The 22860-nt window shown below is 36.7% G+C and overlaps 1 protein-coding gene across 16 annotated transcripts in view; it reads right to left on the bottom strand.

Annotated features, from left to right (window-relative positions):
- Positions 1-1102: 1102 nt before the first annotated feature.
- LOC112573819 (focal adhesion kinase 1-like) overlaps positions 1103-22860 on the bottom strand; it is a 73182-nt gene continuing 51424 nt past the window's right edge. For 7 of the 16 annotated variants that reach the window (XM_025254436.1, XM_025254441.1, XM_025254438.1 and 4 more), the window contains exons 13-31: positions 21846-21902; positions 20424-20459; positions 18726-18823; positions 18121-18205; positions 17809-17912; positions 16372-16487; positions 15979-16079; positions 15697-15786; positions 15088-15292; positions 14655-14734; positions 13939-14249; positions 12501-12707; positions 11595-11735; positions 9232-9354; positions 8462-8615; positions 8029-8093; positions 7660-7782; positions 7387-7467; positions 1103-6866 (exon numbers count right to left, since the gene is read on the bottom strand). In XM_025254436.1, coding sequence (XP_025110221.1) covers positions 6660-6866; positions 7387-7467; positions 7660-7782; positions 8029-8093; positions 8462-8615; positions 9232-9354; positions 11595-11735; positions 12501-12707; positions 13939-14249; positions 14655-14734; positions 15088-15292; positions 15697-15786; positions 15979-16079; positions 16372-16487; positions 17809-17912; positions 18121-18205; positions 18726-18823; positions 20424-20459; positions 21846-21902 — 2384 coding nt within the window. In that variant the 3' untranslated portion in view covers positions 1103-6659. The remainder of the gene's footprint in view (positions 6867-7386; positions 7468-7659; positions 7783-8028; positions 8094-8461; positions 8616-9231; positions 9355-11594; positions 11736-12500; positions 12708-13938; positions 14250-14654; positions 14735-15087; positions 15293-15696; positions 15787-15978; positions 16080-16371; positions 16488-17808; positions 17913-18120; positions 18206-18725; positions 18824-20423; positions 20460-21845; positions 21903-22860) is intronic. The other 9 variants (XM_025254426.1, XM_025254425.1, XM_025254430.1 and 6 more) reach the window with 5 other exon arrangements.

Below are 22860 nucleotides of genomic sequence, written 5' to 3'. Positions count from 1 at the left end.
TCAGAAATATAACCAAAAATTAATGTTACCGTGCGCGAATGAATGCAGCTGTCTGAAACATGAATACGTCTGGCAGATATGGAGAGGTATATGGTAGTGTTTTGTGCTTTCATATCGAGCTACCCTAAATTGCCCTATGGGATAAATAAAGCGTTATCTTATGATAGGGTAACGATAAATGAATAAAAAATCTAAACCCTTTTATATAAAAAGAAACAAAAACCTATACTCAAAGTGTAAATTAAAGATAGTGGCAACACACACAAATACTAAATTTAAAAGAGATAAAAACAATATTAAAAGGCAAAAATATAATGTGCCACAGGTCCTTTAAATAACGGACAGATGTAGTACCTAAAACTAAATAGAAGTCTAGAATATAGAAATAGGGCAACACAAGGAATCATCAACCAGTATACGTATACTGTGGACTTGGCAGAGCAAGAGTCACCAGCAAACACCACGGTACCTGCAGCGATCCTTCTCCCACACCAATCCAGATCCATTCCCCTCCTCACCACTTCCATCTTCCACTCCCCCACCCACCCCCAAGTGTGAAATCACCTTCAGCAATTTTTTCCTAAAGAGTTTGTGTGTGTGGTGGTAGTTGCAACCTAAATTCACACCGATTTTCTAACCACAACCACATTAGGCAGACATTCCTTTCGATTATGTTCGGTCATAGACTAGATGGTATGTTTACATATTTTCTGTTATGGGTGTCTCCAAAATGGAAAGATCCTATGTAACAAACATTTACCACGCAGGCCAAACTTTGTTGACCATGCCATAATTCCAGACAGTAGCGACGTGTGTGTGTGTGAGACTACTTAAAAATTGACAGAACACTTTTGGTTGCTATTGGGGTTTTGAAAATGAAAGAAAGAATAAGAGTTCCTACACTGCCATTCTTTTCAACCCACCCTCTCTTCTCCCATAAAAGACTGCAGACAACTGTTACTTCATCAGACACCATTAAGTATTGGTTGATTGAATTCACATACCCTGTTGCACTAGGACAAACAAACATACAATTAAATACTTAAAGTACAGCCCACAAATTCGTTTATTCCAAATACTGAAAACAGAACAATACAAAATAGAGAATTTTTTGCAATTTTTATTTTCATAGCATGTATTTGCATGTCCTTACACAAGAAATACCGCTCAATAGGCTCAATATTGTACACAGCATTATGTACAGAACTGAGCATGCATTTTGCCAACTAATCCACTTTCTTTTCTTCTTGTTAAAAGGTGAGGTTCAATAAAAAAAGAATGGGGGGGGGGGTTTAAAAAAAAAGAGATCAACACAGATGAAAGCACACTCACTTCAGAGTACTTCTTATATTAAGTCTTTTACATGAACTTTTCAGCAGGTAATAAATATTATGTACAGTCGGTAGTCAAGAATAAAAGATTTATATTCCCTTGTACAGAAAAAAGTGTGATAGTATCTGTTTTGGAATAAATAAGAATTTTCTCATGTAAATCTTGCCTTACACTTCTGGAAATCTTGACCAAGCCATTTGTGTATAGGTCACAAAAATCCTACAAAAAGTTTAATAAAAAAAATGCTCAGAATCAGTTTAAAAAATGTTTTCTTCCTTCACTGCTACATCTACCACACAAAAGAAAAAAATGTTAGAGAAACCTTTTACACAGAATGCAAACATTGTGGTTAAGCCACAAAAGTTTCAGAACTGATGTGTTTCAAATGGACTATTATTATTAAAATAGTCATAATATAAAGCATGCATGCAGCAAGAAATTTCCTTCCTGAGAGAATGAGAACCAGTCAGTACTGACAATGTTGTCTGCTATACACATGCACACATCTCTAGTAATACCCATCAGAACAACAATAAACCTCCACAGATGTCTCCCAAAAATATTTCTATAATACACAATCTGCAATATGAAAACTATACTTTCAAAGCGCACAATTCTCATGCTGTAACAAGTCTTTCTGTGGATTGTTCGCTGTCAACATTTTGAACAAGACAAAAAAGTCATGGAAAAATAATGTTTGCTTTTGTGTAGTAATCTCTGGCATGATGTGAAATCACAACCCAAGCACACCAAGTAGAAGCAGGACCAGCGGAGAGAACAAGTTGATGAACAAGAGATTGCACACGGGAATCAGAGGTCCATCGAACGCTGAGATGGATGGCAAAAAGGGTGCAAGTACCTGCCTCAGTGCACAAAAGATAAAAGGCGAGTTAAAGAGTATTAGAGGCTTATAAATGGCAGTAAAAGTGAATGATAGTAGCTTCTGCTGGTCAGTTACCTCTGCATCACTACATGATTTTGCAAACAAGTTTGCACGTGAAAAAGAAATCTATTAACAAGTGCATAAGTTGCTGTGATTTTTCTCTTTATAGATGTGCAACAGTGGGAAATAACACATATAGTAAGCTCATCACACAAACTGGTGTTCATACCAGAGCCAATTTCTTCACTCAGGTGCAGACATAAACGACGAACAAGGGAAGACAAGACACATGCTTCAAATATGACTAAGAAAATACTGGTTTCAAATGTGGGCATCAGGAATGCCTGGCAATCCTGGCCTTTCTCTTGTAAAGACCAAGCTCTGTGGTGGTTTATCAAAGCCAATTCTTACAGGAATGTGAACCTCAACTATAGAAAGTCACTTAGAATTCCTTTTGACATATCAAGCACAGATAAAACATTTGATTAAAATTTCACATTTCACTCCTTGAAACATTCATTACAAAATGTCTCCTTTATCTTGAATAACGCAAAAATTGTTTGATACAACTGTCAGCTACATTTCTGCATCTTTTAGTTTGATGCCACATGTATATGAAAACTGATAGTTTAAGACTATTTGTGTAAAACAGCTACAAATACAAAGATATTTAGTAAGTAGTCCAAGCAATTTGTGCATGTACCAGTACCTAAAATTATTGTTAAAATGGTATTGAACATGTTATGTTTGACAACAGATACCTTAAGGACTTAAACTGGCCCAGTAGAGATATGTTTAAGGTTCATGAATTTACCTTTTTTTTTTTTCACATCCTTGGACCATGTCACATTGAAACATGTTCTTGTGAATTCTGTGTCCTTGAATAACTAAGTGGTTTTAACCCTCTTAGCACGATTGGCCACGATTGTGGCTTTGTCAGGAATCAGGGAGAAGGCCATTTTCATTACTTATATTGCAAAGTTCAAGTTTTCTTCTTTCCAAAACTGTATAGGTTTCTTGGTCTAATGTTTACCTCAGAGCAGCAGTAATAAAGAAACAAACTTCAACCTTGTCTTCACAATCTTCAGTTATAAACGTTATCTTATATTTTTAAGTCGTGCTAAGGGGGCTAAAGAGCAGCCAAGTTAGGTTGTCATAATTATGCCACTTGAGGTGTTATCATTTTTAAAAAAGTTGATCATTCTAGGGAAAACTGGACAAAATTAGTTCAAAAACCCAAATAAAAACACTTGACAATGCCAACTTAAAAAAAGATTACTTATATGACTATTTTTCCACAGGAGTGATTTTGTAAATTGGGGAGAGTGACCATGGCTTGAAGGTTCTTTTCATGCACCCTTAGTGATCTACCACATTTCCTCCACTTGTGAAAGAACGATAAAAACAACAATTAGATGCAAGTTCAAGGATGATGCTGAATTTCTCATTTTAATTTATTGTTGACATCACTGTCAAACGTAATTCCCACACACAGCTGACTCTACAGAATAAGTTCTAATCAAGTTTTTGTTTTAAAAAAAAGAAGTCTTCACAAGTCCACTTTCACTTTTTGGAACAATAGTTTTTACCATTTTCAAATATAAAATATTAGATGTGATCGAGGAGGATACCAAGAGCGACCACTGTTATATGAGAGCTTGAAGCCAGACCACGCACCTTTTAGACAAGCAAACGCGGCTAGATTCAGGTGTGCTGCGCCTTTGTTCTGACAATCGTGTACGGCAACAGACACATGCATGCACATGCTTTCATACTTTTTGAACACTGATACCAATGGAATTAACTTTGCTGATATTTGTCGAAGGTGGGCGTGGCAGCGGATACATCCTGGTCAGCACAGCTTCATTTTCTAGCCTAAGTGGTCACTCTTGGTGTGCTCTTTGCTGTGATGTTCAAAATGACATTTTCCTTAACCATGATCTTGCATTAATATACCATGTTGTTTCCCTCACACACCCCACCTCCACCAAAGAATGACCCTTCAAAATTGACTTCCATGAGATATTTTTATGACTTTTAATGCATTATGTAACATGTATAGCTGTTGTTGTAAGCAAAAAGACTAAACTGAAAAAAACCCAAAAGGAATGTTAAGATTTTTCAAGAACCAGGCAAAACTGTTTGCAAAAAGAGTATAAAAAAGGAATAAAGAAATAAAATAATGAAACAATCAACTAAAGAGACCCACTGTCTCTTTTAGTGATCAACATTAGCCACCAGTGTTTGGGAATGGTGAAGGTGTGGCTGGAATTGGTTCAAAACATTATTATTCGACTGTGGAGGAAGCGCGGAAGTGTGCTGGGCCTGCAGGGAGAAAATGACAACAAAATAATTCAACAGAAAAACGTGAACACACACAAAAAAAATTACCTTTATGAATCTGTGGTTTTAATCCGATCTTTCTTTGGGGGGCAATACCTTCATTCAATTGCAAACACAGAGAGATTTTTCTTGCAGTCGCTACATTTTGGACAACTACGGTATTATGGCATTCTCATGAGAGAGAATTCCATGAGGGCCATCAGCACCGCATCTTAGTTCATCATCTGCTTTGTAAGCTGGCAGGCTTTTAATTCACTTCTGACATACAAGGCTTTAGCTCAACTGTGTGAGACAATTATGCAAAGATTCTGAGCCAGATGTCAACATTTAGTCTAAAATATTTAAACCACAAAACCAGGAAGGAAAATAACTCCTAATGCAGATGTATATCAGCAAAAGCATGCATAAAAGTTCATACACATATGCATGCATACAAATGCCACCCCATTAAATGGCTCTCAAAAGCAAAACTAAAAAATAATTTTCAGCTTTTTGGTTAAAGCAACATTCATGTGTTCAGTTGTGTTTCTGTGTCTCATATACAAGGCTGCAAGTCATCTAAGAACTTGCTAAAATATTCCAAGGGAGAAACAGTACCAAAATTTATCAACAACCCTACACGCATAAAAAACCCTGTTCTACCACTTCACAAGTGTCAAATTAAACATAGAACTTGCAAATATAAATAATATTGACATCTAGAACACTACTTCCTTTGTAGCATTATCACTATTATTTGCACTGCTTTAAAAAATTGTACAACAAATTCAGTTTGAAAGATCTGATCAACTGTCTTGTGGATTGCACCAGTTAGGCTATGTACAGTCAGCACCTCATAAATTTCAACATTCCTATTTCTCTTAAGGAAACAACAAAGGGCTCTGCAAGAGAACACTTATTTGTATTACGCCACACAAGACAAAGGACTGAATGTGCACAGATGACCTTACTCCTTGTCAGGCCATATAATGGTAAACATCAAGCAGAAACATCACACAGTCAACATTACATTGCTGCCATTTTTGTTTTTGAACTTAAGAATATACAATAAGCAGTCTTGGATGAGAGGATTGTGCATCAAGCAGAGGAGATATACAGCACACCTGGTTGCCTGCACACATTTCCAGAGGGAGCAAAGATAAGGAGGAAAATGGGATCACTATCACCGTGGCAAAAATAGCATTCATGCAAGTACAAGCTAGCTCCTGCTACTGCCAAGCAATTTTCACCATTAGCCATTTTACTAACAACACTCTCTACTACAGTGATAACAAACATGCAGGATATTAAGATCTCTTAGGGATGTTGCCTTATGAGAAGCAGACATCTGCGCCTGTCTTTCTCCCCCTGCAAAGAGCAGCCAATCAACAGGTGCAGTGGAAACTTCTAAGTTGAGAGAGTGGGAGAAGGTGAAGAAGACTTCCACACAAGCATTCTTTTCTTGACACCACAGCAAAGTAAGCATTTGCAGAAATTTAGAATCAAAAAGAACTCATCCAATGGGAAGTCATCATACAGCCAAGCTCATTACATGTACCTTCTGGCTGATCTCTTACTGACTTGAGATGATCGGCTCTGTGGAAGAAGCAAGTTCTGTGGTCCCCATGAAGTTACTGGGTGAAGGAAATGCATTAAGTGGAAATTCTAAGAGCTTTTAACAGCTGTTTCAGAGCATATTCTTTGTATCAAGACTTCACTATACCAAGATACCAAAGTTAACTCAACCTGCAATATGAGTTAAGATCAAAAAACAATCTGTTTATCACTTTAGGACATTTGATTGTCCTTTGCTCCATACTTCAAATAGAAGTGGGCCATCTTGTGAACAGCAGGGCTTGATTATGCACACATTTCAAGAACAGTTTCTTACTTTAAACCACTTACTTGCCAGAAGCCATACTCCTTTACATTAAAATGTAATGAGACTTTCAAGCATCATTCATTACATAAAGTACCATTTAATAGTTACAAAAAAACAATCAAGCCCTGGTTCCAGGAGAACTTAATTCCATGGTTCCCTTTAGGCGATTGCATCTGGCAGTCTTGGGCATACAAGGTAAGATCAAAGTAGTACACACAATGAGAACTCCACATTTTCCCATCAACTCATTGTGCTGTTTCGAGCAGCACGGGCAGCGTCCACAGTGTCCAAGAGGTTCTTGGAGTCCATGGCCAGGGCATGTGCTGCTTTGAGCATACGCTTGCGATATTCAGCATCCAGTGGTGTTGTACTGTACTGCTGTGCTAGTTTCATGCTGCTGACTAGTGAGGCCATGTCCGTGCTCAGTACTTTCTGAGCCATCTCAATCTGCACATGTTGCATCAAGTGGTTAATCATTTCTATTTCTGATGTTAGAATCATAGGAAGAAGATGGTAATACAGTTATCTGTGGAAACAAAATTTACTTATATTACCTGCCACATAAATTTAGAATAACAGCACCACAGAAGTGATTGTGGACAGAGAACATCTTAACTGGAGTAGTTCCATTGTAACTGTAGTAATGGTTATTTATAGAGCACTTTACCCAATCATTAAAGGTGGCACAAGGTGCTTTGCAAAATCAAATAAACAATATTAAGAGTGCATCATTCAAGGCTATTGGATGTACACACAAATCCATCCATCTCTCTTGCCCAGATGCACAAATAAACATTTCAAATAGCAAGCAACACATTACACCACTAAGACATGAATCCTGTGGATTGTTCTAGAAAAAAAGGAAAATGAGAATTTTTGTTCAGGAAGAGACTGTTCTCCCAATTCAAGATATTTATGACTCAAGATCTATCATTTAGATCTACATTTCGTACGAAAGAAAATGCACCTGTTTCTGATTTTCCACAGGAAGCTGTGAACATATTTCATCCACACTAGCCAACAGTCCCCTTAGTGTCTGACCAATATTCTGAAACAGTGAACAAATGATTAAGCAAAAAACACTTGACAATGCATGACAACATTTCACTTCCTCCTCAGACACATGTACATGCACTTAAATGCACTGTAACATTGTTGGGCCTAGTTTTCTACATGCAAGCTATTTACCAAACAGCTTATTAATCATTACAGAGAAATATTCTTGGGTTAGTGCAGTTACCTTGACCATCTCCAAGTAGCAGTCACTCTGAACACTGGGAACTTCTTTTGTCATGGTCATTACAGCCCGCACAACACTTGTTGTCAGCTCGTACACACTGTCATTTGCTCGGCTTTGCTGTGACTGAAGACACAGTATGGCAACAACAGTTTTAATCTGCATTATACTAATATGCACTCACCACTGTCTGGAAAAATTCTAAGATTGACAAGCTGAAGTATTGGTGATGGCTGGAACTTGCAGCTACCAAACACTGTCAAGGTGAAGTCCATAAAACTACCTTTGACCCCCTCTGGGGATTAATTGGTCATTTACTGTTCTTTATTCAAATGGAATATTGGTTCATTATAGATCTTGCATTGAACTGACCTTTTGTATAAGAACAGCTCCTCCCCCATCAGTGGAGTCACTTGTGCTGCTGCTTCTGCTGTCAGCTGTAAAAACAAAACAAAAATATTCAAAGAACAATTTTTACTTCATTTTAAGAAAAAGGATTAATAAAAGACTAAAAGTAACAAGAATAGAGCTTATCCCTTGTTCTAATACATTATACTTCACTATTCTTCTTTCTTCTAACTACACAAAATACGCTCTTTGTTCTAAAGACAGAAAAATACCTCAGTGGTCCTCCTGAAAAAAAAAAAAAACACAACACGAAAACTTTCTGTCTTCTAAAACCCAGAAGGCTGTGCTCTACTTCTAATTATATAGATTTCTCTTTTCCAATCACACAAAGACAGCACCCTGTTATAAGTACACAAAATAATCTCATGTCCAAGCTATACAAAGAAAATTCTCTTACTGGAAGTGCGCCTGACTGTCATGGCCTGTAACTGTTGGATGAGAAGTGGTGGGGGTGGGGGTTGAGAAGGGTGAGAGGGAGGAGGCGGTGGTGGCGAGTTTTCCTTTGTGCTGTCACTGTCGTCAGTTAATATCTTCCGATCACGATCACGCTTCTGAAAATCAGACACTTTGTAAATGTACAATTATGATCTCGAGATAATACAATTAATTACTACAATTTGTACAAGAGCACATAATATCTAACATTCTGAATGAAAATACATTACTCACTTAATTAATCTGCAAATTTCAAAAATAAGGTGCAAGGCATTGATGCTTATGAAACAATATATAATTGACATTACTAATTTATGCTACTTATTAATCTTATTTTCAATTTTTAACAAGATACATTAAAACCTTTAGCAGCAAAGAATGACCAAAAGAATGCTGTATTTGTCTAAATGACATTTTACTGCAAAATTCTTGATACCTGTGAACATTATTAAAAGATAATGACAGCAATGTGGGTGCTTACAGATTCCTCTTTTTTTTTTTTATTTGGTGGGGAAGGGCTATTTTAATACTAGTGTCTGCATTTCATTGTCAATTCTTACAATAAGAACTGTAACAAAACAAAATTGAAACAAACATTTACAAATAAAACAATCTGCCAAACAAACACTAAGAAAGTCACTTGTAGCAAGTTCATTCATCAACAGGTAAATGAATGAAGCTCATGTGCTTAACCATGCCAAAACATTAAACAGAAATTCTACAAAATCTCACCAAGCTTTTCTCCTCTGCTTGCAGCCATTTGGCATCTTCTACTGACTCCTTCTGCTGCTGCCGAAGTCGTTCCTCTATTACTTGCTCATCTACGTCGGCAACATGTCTATGGTGAACATAATCCTGTGAGAGGAAAAAAGAAGAAGAAAAAAAATATGAAGGCAAATGCTAGAAAGAGGGTAAAATTTCCTGAACAAAAATAATTAATCCACTGAAGCATTCTTTTCTACTTTGAAACATATAACTCACCACAGGCTAATGTCATCTCTTGTGAATAAATATGTTAAAACTATTCATTTTGCTTCCTTGATAACAGAAAAACATTCAGTATTAAACCCCTCTGTACTTTAACATATCCGTTTATTCAGAATTAATTGTTCCTTTTACAGATAAGTGTGTAAGCTACTAGCAAGGATGTGACCAAATGCATTGTGCTAATTTTTGATCATTGTCTCTCAAGTGCCTGTGATTTTCAAGTTTAAAAAAAGAAGCCCCTTATTGATTCCATCTATACCTGTCTTTCGAGGAAGAGGACAACCAAATGTTTAAGCACTGGCGTCTGAACCTGAAGGCATGCTTATTTATGCATATATGACACAGCAAACTAATCTCAGTCAAGTCAGCTGTTGGGAATGGGTGTCTGACTCCATAAAGTGCTGGGCAAAGGTACAGCAAATACAGAGAGATGGACACCACTTTCACACACAAAAAAAAGCTGGCCCCAAGAAAAGTGTGGTTGTTAATATCTTGCCCTTAAGTGGCCTAGAAAAGGTTAGGGGATTCATCTCTGAAAAAGGTATAGTGATTCACCAAGTCATAAACCATCAATGAAATCACGCAAGATCTGGATCTGAATTTTGTCCCGATTCATGTAGTTAAATACGTAAAGCTTCATTATAACCATGAAATATAAGGGAGCTGAAATAGAATTCTAGACACAGTTTACTTTAAATCAGTGATAACCATGCATTTCTGGGGTTTTTTTCCAGTAGGAAAGTGCTTACACCTTGCGACAATTTCTCACTATGGGAGTGGTGAAGCCGGAGAAAACCCCCGATGTCCATCCCTGTGAACAGGGGTCACATATGTAGAGTGTCCCAAGATGAGATCTGAACCTTCAGCTGCTCACTGCAGTGGTGATGAGGGAGTATTTTAACCACTACACTACAATGTGCCCCCCTGTATTTCTGTCTTATTTCTGAACTATTTAGCCCAGTCTGTGCAACCACCATCCACTTTTTACTCTTGTGCAATTTCCCTTAATTCAAAACTAAGGACAAAGACAGCAAACATTAAACTCAGTGATCATTTCTCTTTCAAGTAATATATCAACCAAATGGCCATATTTTGGTCACTTCTCAAAAAAAAAAAAACAAAAACTGTCACCAAAAATATAATTTAAAACGAGCATTAACAATCAAATGAAAAAGACACTAGCACAAACCACCAAGTACAGAAACTGCACAGTCTTCATAATGAGTGCCAGACACAGACAATTATCTTTAGGCTGGCTTAAAAGATAAAGCTTCATGAAAGACAAGCTGCAAAGAAAACATCAGAAGTGATTGCAGAAGCAGAGACCAAAGTCCCATCTAAGAGTCCTCTGTAGGAAGAAATAGAGGACACCGCTGCCATTTGTACCACAGTTAACCACTTCACAACCAAGAACCAAGACAGTAAAGTAAGCAAGAAAGCCCTGATGTTTGTAATGCTTGAAGTACACTCACAAAACATGGATATGGGTTTACAGAGCTGGGTCAGCCCTGGATGCCATCCAAAATGAAGAAGCTCGGGTACATATGCAGTACCATGAGGAACAGGAAGGTTCCAGCCATGCCCACTTGGCTCTCACAGCCCACTTGCCTCTCACAGCACCTACTACACAGCCTAAGTCAAAACCCTGCAAACTAGTGTCAGCAGATTGTCTACCTAATAGATGTCCTGTCTGTGCTGCAGGCTGCCCGCACCAACAGGCTACCAAAGCTAAAAGCACTGCTGAGTTCTAAAAAAAGTCTTTAAATGGTACTGCACTGGATACCTTCATACTGTGAAGCAATGAACAGACACACAAAACTGCAGAATAAGGTGCAAGACAAGCAGAATGAGAACAGGGTCAGTCAGTAATTTAAGATGTGAAAACCATCATTAGGGCTCTGTACAGACCATCTCTGCCTCCAGACAGCTAGCATCGTTTCTCTATATCAGAACTACAAATCATGTCATCCCCAACATGATTTTGCATTTATTTTGTGGATACAAAATCTTTTTTAGACAAACTACTTTAAGTACAAAGCTTTTACTTGCATGACAATTCAATCGTTTTATACACAAAGTGAAAAGTGCAACAAAAATTAGAAGTTTACAGAGTTTTGAGTAGGAGAGCGACGCCCAGAAAGGACAGAATTGCGTTGTGACTGGGGCTGGTACGTGCCACCACGCATCATCTCTTGCATCTCAGCCTCCCTGCTACTGCCAGTCTGGCCTTTGGGATAGCTTGGTAATGCCTGCACAACATGTGAGGAGTAACATCCAATAACCTGTATCTTCAAGTATGTGTGGAGAATATGCAATGATGTATACTGTCAAGAATATTTATTGACATGTGAAGCAAATATCATCAAGGTTAAATACCGAGAAGCAAACAATTTATATCATCAAGATAGCACACAGATATGCAACAAAAGGTAAGTTGGTAAGTGTGGCACATTACAATTTATGAGTTGAAATATTTATTTGTTAATAATTTAGTTTGAAAGATCTGATCAACTGTCTTGTGGATTGCACCAGTTAGGCTGTGTACAGTCAGCACCTCGTAAATTTCAACATTCCTATTTCTCTTAAGAAACAACAAAAGGCTCTGCAAGTTAACTTACTTTTTAAAAAATATTTTAATTAAAGAAAAACCTGACAAAATAAAAAATTGAAATCTGTCATAACTCTTGCCTATGTTACACCTCAAACTTTACATTATGCAGCCATATTTGTGAAAATATTTTAATTTTTAAAATCTTGTAGTCAAAGTTATCACATAATAAAGCACAGAAAAATTAAATTTCTATGTTAATTTTTTTAACAATTAATATTACTTTTATATTAAATATATATCACACTTTAAAGACTTGTTATAAAAAAAAGGAGACGAGAGAAAAAGAGACACTAATAAACTTAAAAACTGGCCTAAAAATATACAAATAATGGGATAAAGGTCAGAGCAAAATGTTCATACAAATACTGGCATGTTTGATGATGACCTCCATGCAATTTCTTACCTGGGGATACATGTTAGGTGTGCGAGTAGTGCCATTGCGCACTGTGACCTGGGTAGGGTAGGCAAGGCCACCTGAGGTAGAGGCACTGCCTCCAGGTGTAGGAGCAAGTGTGATGCCACCAGAGGAGAAGTAGGGACTTAAAGCAGGCACAGAGGACTGAAAGTGTAGGTGTGGGTCATTGGTGTGGCTAGGGTTCACCTGAGACACCTGACAACCACACACAGGCATGCAAGTGCAGCGCAAGATCCCAAAGACAGAAGAAATTATGTGCAATCTGCATAAGCTTTCTTAAGAAATATTACCTTTATATACATATATACATTACATAGATGCAAGTCTTAATATCCTACTTTAACACAATCTTTTTTTTTTATTAAGCCTATTATCCCTAAGTTTCTCAGTGTAAGGAAAAAATCCTTTTGCTCTCACATTCATGTGGGTGTATACATATGCACACACACACATCCCTACCCCAGTTGCATTGAAGCATACTTTATTGCATTTTGTATTATATTGTTCCACTGTTTGGTCCCCCATTGAAATGGGTTGAAGGCCTCTTTGGTAAATTCAAACCTAATTCTACCCCTAGTTGATATGGATACACTCACTCTCCCTTCTAATGCCCTAAAGCTACCCTTAGGCCAAACTAAACCCCTCTACTACAATACCCCTAATCCAAATCCACCATTATACAATTCCTAACCCCAACTCACTAACCCAACCCTAACCCCAACATAAAACTATAACCACTGGTCAGGTGTGTCAGTGGTTTTACAACTTAGATATGAACACATACACAAACATGAAAACATACAGTCGACATACATGCAAATGATGTCAGAAAGATTTTCAAGAGATTTTAACAAGTGGTTCTCACTCTACTTCAGAATCTTACTACCACAAAGCAATGTGTCAGTTCATGCTCTTTAAGTGTAGACAAGCATTTCATTCCTTGTGCATCCAATACATCCTGACCTCACCCCCAGAACAAATATAACTTAACCACAGCAATAAGATATTGCACCAATTCTGAAACGATTTGTGAATCTAATAAATAGTTACAGACTTGTACTGTCCATATAATGAAAAACGAAAAAAAGCACATGCAAAAGTTGTGCAGGCTCTGCACTAAAAAGGATGGGGAAAAAAACCTAACCACATGCAGTATATGAAGTTTTGACAGCTATGACAAATATGATAGCCTTTTTTCCTCAAAAACCAAGAGTTTTGTCAACAGCCAGCACCCTCCTAGCCAAAGCAGCAGACTCACTTTCTTCCAAAAAATTATGTAGCCAAAGGTGGGAACGGAACTCAGGTGTAAGGCAGTAACAGGAAAGTTATGGAGGGATAATTAGAACAAAAGTGGTGGTAAAAGAAAAAAAACTACAGTCTATTATATAACCATGCAACACCTGGCCACATTCATCAGCAAACTAACCTGCATATAACCTGTTGCAGATGGGAAATAACCCTTGAAAACATTTGTGGTGTTGGTAGGAGGGAGGCGTGGTTGACCATGCTCATCTAATCCTGACCAACTACCAGGGTGCTTGAGGATGTCAGTGCTGGGGGAAGGCCCAGCTGGTGTGCTATGACCGAGTGGCAGCTGGGAGGTGCTGTTCCAGTGGTTCAAGGTACTACTAGCGCTGCTGTTGAAACTAAGATTAGGTATAGAACCAGTGGGAGACATGGGATACACAGGCCTTGCAGGCTTGGGTGGTGGTGGTTCATCATCTGAACCATTGGAACCTGCCAACATGTAAGGTTTCTTTAACGCTACAGACATAAAGAAACAAGCCTTCAACATGATCTCTAGTCAGCCACAATGACTCTGAAGTACTCTAAAGTACTATTCCTCCCTCCTATCTCTCAGAAATACCTTATAAGGAAACACACATACAGACTAAACAGCCATTTTAAGACGGCAGCAGAAATTTATTTGGACATCTTCTCTTTTTCTTAAATAAGAACTAATGGCAATCACAGGATTTTAAAAGTACATTTGATTTAAGTCTTTGCAGTTTTAAGTTTCTTGCTCAACCACCGAGTAAACATGGTTGTTCAACTATAATTGACTAAACTGTAAAATGTTAAGGATTGCTGTTATTAATTAATTACATATGGTTCTAGGATTTGTGTTTTATTTACACTCACCCCACGAAATGGCTTGCACTCGACGATTATCTCTATGCATCTCCTCTGTTTGCCTATACCGCTCCTCTTCCAGAATCTCACTGTTGGGAAATACAGTGATACCAGTTCATGTCTGCATGAATACTGATTTTTTTGGCCATGTTCACTACATAGTCCACATGTAGTCAATGTAACATGTTACAGACCTCTTTTACATTAGCATGAACAGCGAAATTTAATACCAAAATATTATTCTTTTCTATTAAGGCAAAAGATTATCCATTGAGACAAGAAAATATTGAAGTTTGAAAATAGCCACAAATATACATTTTCCATCTACAATATAATGGAAACCATGTTTAATGTCCTCGTGCCACCAACAGCAAAAACTTAAAAATATTATTAATACAGAAGCAAAATTATATCTGCAAGTAATAGATGATTAGTAACTTACTATAACCACGTTTTAAGATCAGCAAATGAAGGTCTTTTGGAGGGTTCATACTGCCAGCACACGCACATAAGATTATACAAAGAAGGTGGGCAGCCCACTGGTAGCGGCAGCCGTTCTCCTGCCTCTATCTTGCCAATAACATCATTGTTTTTAACACCCTGGAATGGTTTTACACCGTACATCAAGATTTCCCAGATGCACACACCTGATGAAAAATTAAAAAGGTTTTTAATTAACCAGAAAAATGAAATAGTTATATTATCAAATCAGTACAATTTTAGCTCAATGGTTATCTGTCTTCATGTTTAAGTGCTGCCAGTCACACATATACTGTACTGCATACACTTGTCAAAAAAGGTCATGTACTTATAAGGCTACGACAAAAATCTTTGAATTGAATGTGTTGAAATTATCAATCTAGGTCAGTTTTATTTAAAATAGTGCACATGTTCCAGCCTTAGAATAAAATAAAAACATTAGCACACCAGCTTACGACAATGAAATGTACTATACACATTTCTATTAACTCTGAGACCTGTGACAATGATATTCTGTGTACACAGAAAAAAATTAGGCTGAAAACTAACTTTATGAAGGATGTATAATTACCAAACATCCAGACATCGCTTGCTGTTGTAAATCTCCGAAAATTTATGGATTCTGGTGCCATCCACTTAATTGGGAGTTTGCCTTTGGATGCTGAAAGCCATATAAAACCTTAAAAGCATGAACACTGACATGTGAAAATTAGCAGACAAAAAGTTTATAAACACAAAAAAGGAAAAAAGGTCTAAGCCATTTATTTGTTTCCCCTGCAAAAGACTGTCATAACCAAAAAGTTAAAATGAAGAAAATAGCATATCACTTCCTCTGCAAGTGAAAGCAACTGACCTTTGTAGTAACTCTGCTCTTCAACCCATCGCGACAAGCCAAAATCTCCTAGCTTGACAACGTCATGAGCAGACACTAGCACATTACGAGCAGCGATGTCTCTGTGTAAAAAAGAGAGGCACAATGCAGCATTATGGTTTCTGACAGAGATGTTTTATATTAAATGCGATTCATCACACTTAACTAAATGGATAGAAAGAACATTACTCTGAAAATTTTCTTCCCTGGACTTCAAAATTACCTCTAAAAGTGCACTGCCACCATGAAGCTCTCTTTTTCTTTTTAGGGCTTGAGACAAATATTGTTTATTAAATTCCACTTATTATAATGTCATATTGCCAAGCTATTGAAGATTGCTATCCCCAAACTGCTACAGAGGCATGCAACACTCACCTGTGTACAAACTTTTTGCTTTCTAGGTATGAAAGGGCAGTGCTGAGTTGATATGCATACATTATAAGCATTACAAGATCAAGGCGTGGTTTGTTGTTTTGCAAGTATGCCCTCATCTGCAAATCACATTTAAACTCAAAATGTTGATGGCCGTTGTTTATGCTTGTCGGAATGCATGTCATAAATTTCATTCTCAGAAATTTTCACTGTTGTTAACTCTAACAGTCCACGATATCCCACCAGGAAAAACAACTACAAGAGAGATGCCCAATTAATCAGTGTATATTCAAACATGAACATGATCATCTGAAGTGCCTAGTTGGGTGAATGTAACAAATTTAGGTTTAAGTTTCACCACTCAATGTTGCAGTAGGCTTGACTTTAGAAGCAACATATTTCACCTGGTCAAATGTCCTATTTAATATCCTGAAGATATTACATGATACTGCTATATTATATAAACATTTTAACTTTTTATATTCTACTGAAAGATTCACCTGAGTGAAATGGTCAAAATCTAAGAAAATTTATTTCTATTATCAAGATAAGTGCTTTAGAATGTTGTACTGAAGTAAACCTATTAAAACAAATGTCCAACTACCACTAGAAACTGAAGATAAAGACATTCAATATGTAAGCTTGAATGCCCTGGCATATTAAATATGTTGCCTTAGTTTTACCATTACAAATTGTTATGGTTACCCAAGTCATTCTTTACCAATTTCAAATATGCAGACTGAACAATGGCTAACAAATTACAAATTTGCTAAGCTATATTTCCTTATCTCTGTATAACTACCCCTCTTTTAACCAGAATAGACTCAATCTTTTTAGCTTGATTATACTGACAAACATTTTACACATATATGATAACCACAATTAAACTGTTCTCTTACATGATGGTATTTTATGTGCAGGTTAAAGAATACTAAATGACTGCAGACTGCATATTTTTTTGAAAAAAAGGCGATATGTGAATATTATCTCCCTTTCAACAATTTCAGCTACTTTAAGTAGTACTCACTGTGATGGTTCAAAAGATTAACCCTATCAGATCAGACCTGAGGCCCTAAATCTAACTGTTCTCTATACCTGGACTCCTAAGCATATTCACCTACTGGCAAAGTACCAAAAATTAGGTACAGCAGCTTAGTGGCAGATTCGGAGATGACTGAAAAATTGGTACAGTGGTCTGGGAGAGTTAAATGAGTAAATAGGGATTGTTTTGATTGTTTTGAGCAGCTTTAGTGAGTCCCATTCAGGGTATACATACTCAATCAACTTTAGATCATCCTCCAACTAGAACGCAGTAAAGAAGAAAATGTTATGCTTTTTTAATAATAAGATCAGATTTTCCCCAACCCTGAACTCCTTAATTTTTTAAATGTCTCAATAAAAGATTCACCAGAGTGAAATTCTGAAAATAGTACAACATACCTCGCCATGCTTTGCAAGCTCCATGATAATCCATACAGGCCTGCTCTCTGAGCATATGCCAATAAGTTTAACAATATGGGGGTGATCAAACTGCTGCATGATATCTGAGAGTAAAAAAGTAAATCAACTCTAAGTTAGCAGCTCTGGTTGTTAAAAAATAATCACCAGCATACACAGGAGGTATTTGATACATACATAATCTACAATATCAAATATATCTGGGTAGTAAAAGAATAAGCACAGAAACAACTAGTAGGCCTGCTTTCATACTTATTCACATGTCTCTTGATCTCTCTAGGTGCAAATACTCACATGCTTCTTCAAGGAACTTTTCTGTCATTGATTCTTCACTGGTTTCTTTGCACGTCTTGACGGCTACTGGTACCTGTACTCCATCCTGGTAACACAACATGAAACATTCATCACCCACAGCAAATACATATCTTGTCAAGAGCTATGTGTCCTGTAGTTTCATGTTTATTATGTACACAAAAAGCAGAAATCTCTACTACAAAACAGCTGTGTAGTGTAACTTGCAGCAAGCACATTTTATCACTGTCTAGGAAGCTATAACAATCAGGGCAACATCAAAACAAATATTCATGCCAGTCTATTTTGTAGTAAGCAGGGGACATTTAGCTAACTTGCATGTACAGTCAGACTGTCATCTACTGCTATTTTGTTGCTTCAAATTTCTTTTAATAAATCACAAAAATGTCATTTTTAATTTCTCTTGAATGAGGACTGAACTGCATGAAAACGTATGAAAATTCAATCTGACATATCTATCAATATTAAAACAACTGCAAAGCTAAAGAAACATAAGTTGCACATAAAGGCATGTTCAGCAATTATATATATTTCTTCTTGTTCCTATTCGCACCCAGTGGAGCATAGGGCCGGAAATATATACTTACTCTGTCATAAAAAAGGCCCTTGTAAACATCTCCAAACTGTCCTTCCCCAAGTATCTCAAGCAGTTTGATGCGCTCTCTCTGTATTTCGTAATCACGTGCTGCAGAACCAAGGCATGATCAAAATCAAAATGGGCTTAAATACCAACCCTGGTGTGGAAAGCAATGGAGAACAGATTTTCCAAGTCTATTTTCTTCACGAGGCCTTCCATTTTATAAAGAAGATTCACATCAACAATATCAATGCCTCTCACGTTGCAAGCATGTGCACAAAGACACTAACACATGTTCATGCATGCATACACACTCACACACATATTTTCCCTAAGTTACAGAAAACAAAAATTAATCATGACCAACAGAAATAAGTATAATATCAATTTATTTCACATCATCTATCAATGCTCACCATACTTAAGTATTCTTTTTTAATAATCTTCTTAGCAAATATCTTTTTACAATGTACAGGAAACCAGACTGTCTGTTCGTGTTAGCAGCTTGCATGAGCATTTGATGATATATTTTAAAGGCATACAGACAGAATAACATCAGCTGCTCTGTTATACATGCACCTGAAGGATTAGTCTATACATCAAAATTAGCTAAAAATTAACATGCACTAATTAGACTATGTGGATGAAAATATTCACTTTCTTTGTAAGGTTTGTCAGGTATTATCTGTACAATGGTTCAGCTGAAGGAACAATGCAGAGCCTCAAAGACATGCAAACAATTTATTATGAATTACATGTGTGAGTGAGACAGACAGAGAGACTATATATATAAGAGAGAGAAGATGTTAAGGTGTATGAGAATGACAGAAGATAAAAAGATGGATGAGGGTAATGCATCAGTTTAACTTAACACCTAACAACATGATTGAACTTTTTGCCTAATTCTTTTCTCCACATTTTACATTAAACAATATAAATGAAACAGAATGCCGATGACGACATGAGATAGGGATGAAGCATAAAGACCCATGAGTATTAGCTGTGGAAAGTCTCTTCATTCATCATGAAGAATATGCCCACACATTCCACAAAAAAGCCTTTAAATGGAGTAAGGACAAGCTCCTGAACATGCACACATACTCATGCTGGTTTCCAGTCTACACAAAAAGATACGTATAAATGCAAGTCAATGATGACAGGAGGGAGGAAATGAAAACATGATTAACAAAATAAGAATAATGAAAAAAAAAGCATAGCAAAACTTGTATATAATGCTAAATTTATCACTCCTAATGATTCCTTTACCCTACAACTTCCATGTCCAACACAATAGATCTTTGGTACTTCTCAACAACCTGCCTCAATACAGACTTTACAAGAAAGTGCTCCACCAACACTGTGTACTTTTATTTAAGAAACTTTTTTTTAAACATTCTTAATGCCACTACTGTTGGAAAAAAGTTTATTTTTCTAACCTGACACCATTCTATGCCTTTTTTTTTTTTTTTTCAATTAATCAAGACTTAGCAAGATCATGCTTCAGGATAACAGCTTTCTTGCAACAACATCCAGGCAGAAGAAGCATTTTAGAAACAAGACTAACAAACTGCTAGATGAGTCAGATATCCAAGGCTCACTTTTGAAAACCAGTTCACAAACAAAATTATAGTTCTTTTTTATTATTATTTGATTGTACAAAACTGGTTTCAGAACTCTAATCATCATGCCAAAAGTCTGGCCCACTTACTCTTGTCCCTGTTGAGAGCCCGTGAATGGGGACGACCTAGATGGCATATGCACACATGGATGATACATGATGTCATGAACAAAACTTCACCACGGCTAACACAATCATTTCAACACTGACTACAGGTACTAAAAAAAAATTGAAGTGACAAGAAAAACAGAATTGAATAATTTTAGTTTTCAGATATTGAGGAATATAACAAAAATTCATTAAAATATATTTATAAATACATGCAAGGTGATCAACTGATAATACTGAAACAACAATGTGTGCATAATGAGACTCTAAATATGCTGGGAATTTTGCAAAACTCTGGAAATATAATCAACAAAATAACCAGGAGGTAAGGAATCTGATCAAGAATGCTCTTCTTTTCAACTTCTTTGACAGAATCTGTGCTAGCTATGCTTTTCATCTTCCTCTATAGCAAATATTGCGATATTAAGTTACAGCTTTTCAGGCTGACAACTCCCTAAAAAAAATACTGCAGCTTAATTCAGAGGTAATTCTCTTTTTTCCTTATTTAGATCCATCCCATCGCCAACAATCTTTTCATTTTTAAAGAAGATAGGAATTTACCATCAAATATAAACAATTTTTATGTTCTGATAGTTTTTCGTCTGTTTTTAGTATGCTGGTAACCTTTTTAGGGTTTCACCAACCCTTTTCATACTTTATCCACCTCTTTACATCTTTTACTTGCTATGTTGGCTTTTTACAAAATATCATATTTATATGACTTGGGAAGACTTATCCCTAAACCTTTAAAGTTAAAACTACCTTTTGCCATGATATAGCCCTAGTTGCTGGCACGGCATAAAACACAAACAAACAAAGGTATGAAAAATAACATATTTAAAAATGACACTTGTTTATTTGTTTATATCTACCACTAATATAATTTTTGCATTTTAAACAATAGGACAGGGTTGACATCCCAGATAAATACATTCAGCCACTTAACAACAACCATGCAGATACAATTATTTCTGAAAAAATACCTATTACACTGATTACTCAAACTAGTTCAAGGGGAAAAAAGTTTCTAGCTTGGTAAGCTTAAAAAAGTTATTTCCTATGCTGATTTCAGTGAGAAAGATCAAATCTTTCAGTCTGCTTTTCATGTCTGAGAAGGTGTCCAGGGATGGGGAAGAAGAGTGATGTGTCCACTGCTCAAAATTTCTTGCAGCCTTTTTCTAGCAGTTGTACAGCATTCTCTATGACCGCTAAAAATGACCGACGTGATTTTGCTTTTTGTTTTGGATAGACCTGGCACCTGTGAATGAAACCCCTTCCCCACCAAACAAACAAAACAAACAAAAAAAAAAAAAAAACACCAACAAACAAACAAAACAAGAAACCCGGGGAAACGAACAGGCAATTATTGGATGGCTAGGAAAGGGATGGCAATCATTCGCTTACCGTCTGGAGTGCTATAGTCTCCCTCTTCTTCCACAATTTCGGCATAGTCGGAAATCCCTGATGGTGGCAGCAAGGAAAACAAGAGACTGGGTCAGGCATCAAGTCATGATCAAACAACACCGCGGCACACACCAAGCAAGGGTCACATCCAGCGCATTCCTTTCATCTCAACATTAAAGTGGAAATCTGGCCAATAGGGAAGAGTAGTGGGGAGGCTTTGCTTTCTTCCCTTTAATGAACGCCCTGTGACTGGAAATGACTGGGATCCAATTCCGAAGGCTAACACTGCTACCCTCCTTCCCACCCGCCAATCTCATCCTTTTCCACTAGAAAAAGATGAACCCTTTATTGTGTCAGTGTTTCATATGAAACCGACATGGATGACCCTAATTTTTAACATTATTTGGTGTTTTAACGGAGGATAACACTTCTCTTTAAAGTTTCTAGTTACTGATATCGTATAGACTGTTACTGGTTCATTTTCCTAGATAATATTAAAACTAAGATGCGCAGTTACTATTTTTCAGTACTCTCAATGATGTCGAGATAACACTTACCAGTTCAAGTTTTATATTTAGCAACTTTCTAAATGTTGCTCAGTGTTTGGAATAGTACATCTCACCTCAACGTTTAAAACCAAATGCAGTTTCTACCTCTCCTAGTAACATGAATGTGTCATCATAAACAATTAAATGAAACTGCTGTTGTGTAACCAGCAATAAAAATGTCCAAGTTAAATGTGATGTAAGTTTTTCTACCCAATATTTGTGTTTAGTCAGGAATCTAAAGACCAACTCTGTTTAAGCATCTAATGATAAAAAGGTGAACAACAAAAACTTCTGCTGAAATACAGCTTTAAGATACCAGAAAAATTATTTTTATCACAGGATGTAATGGAAAGAATTCCAAGGAGTTGAAGAGAAAGGTGAATCAGAAATTTCACTCATATCTATTAATGGGAGCTTAAAGGAGAACAGCATTCAAAAAATACAATTCAGGATAACCCAAATACAAT

The sequence above is a fragment of the Pomacea canaliculata genome, linkage group LG10 (assembly GCF_003073045.1).
Source record: "Pomacea canaliculata isolate SZHN2017 linkage group LG10, ASM307304v1, whole genome shotgun sequence".
In the NCBI taxonomy this organism is placed as follows: domain Eukaryota; kingdom Metazoa; phylum Mollusca; class Gastropoda; order Architaenioglossa; family Ampullariidae; genus Pomacea; species Pomacea canaliculata.
Note: the sequence above shows the minus strand (reverse complement) of the source record. Positions and strands in the feature narration are given on the sequence as shown.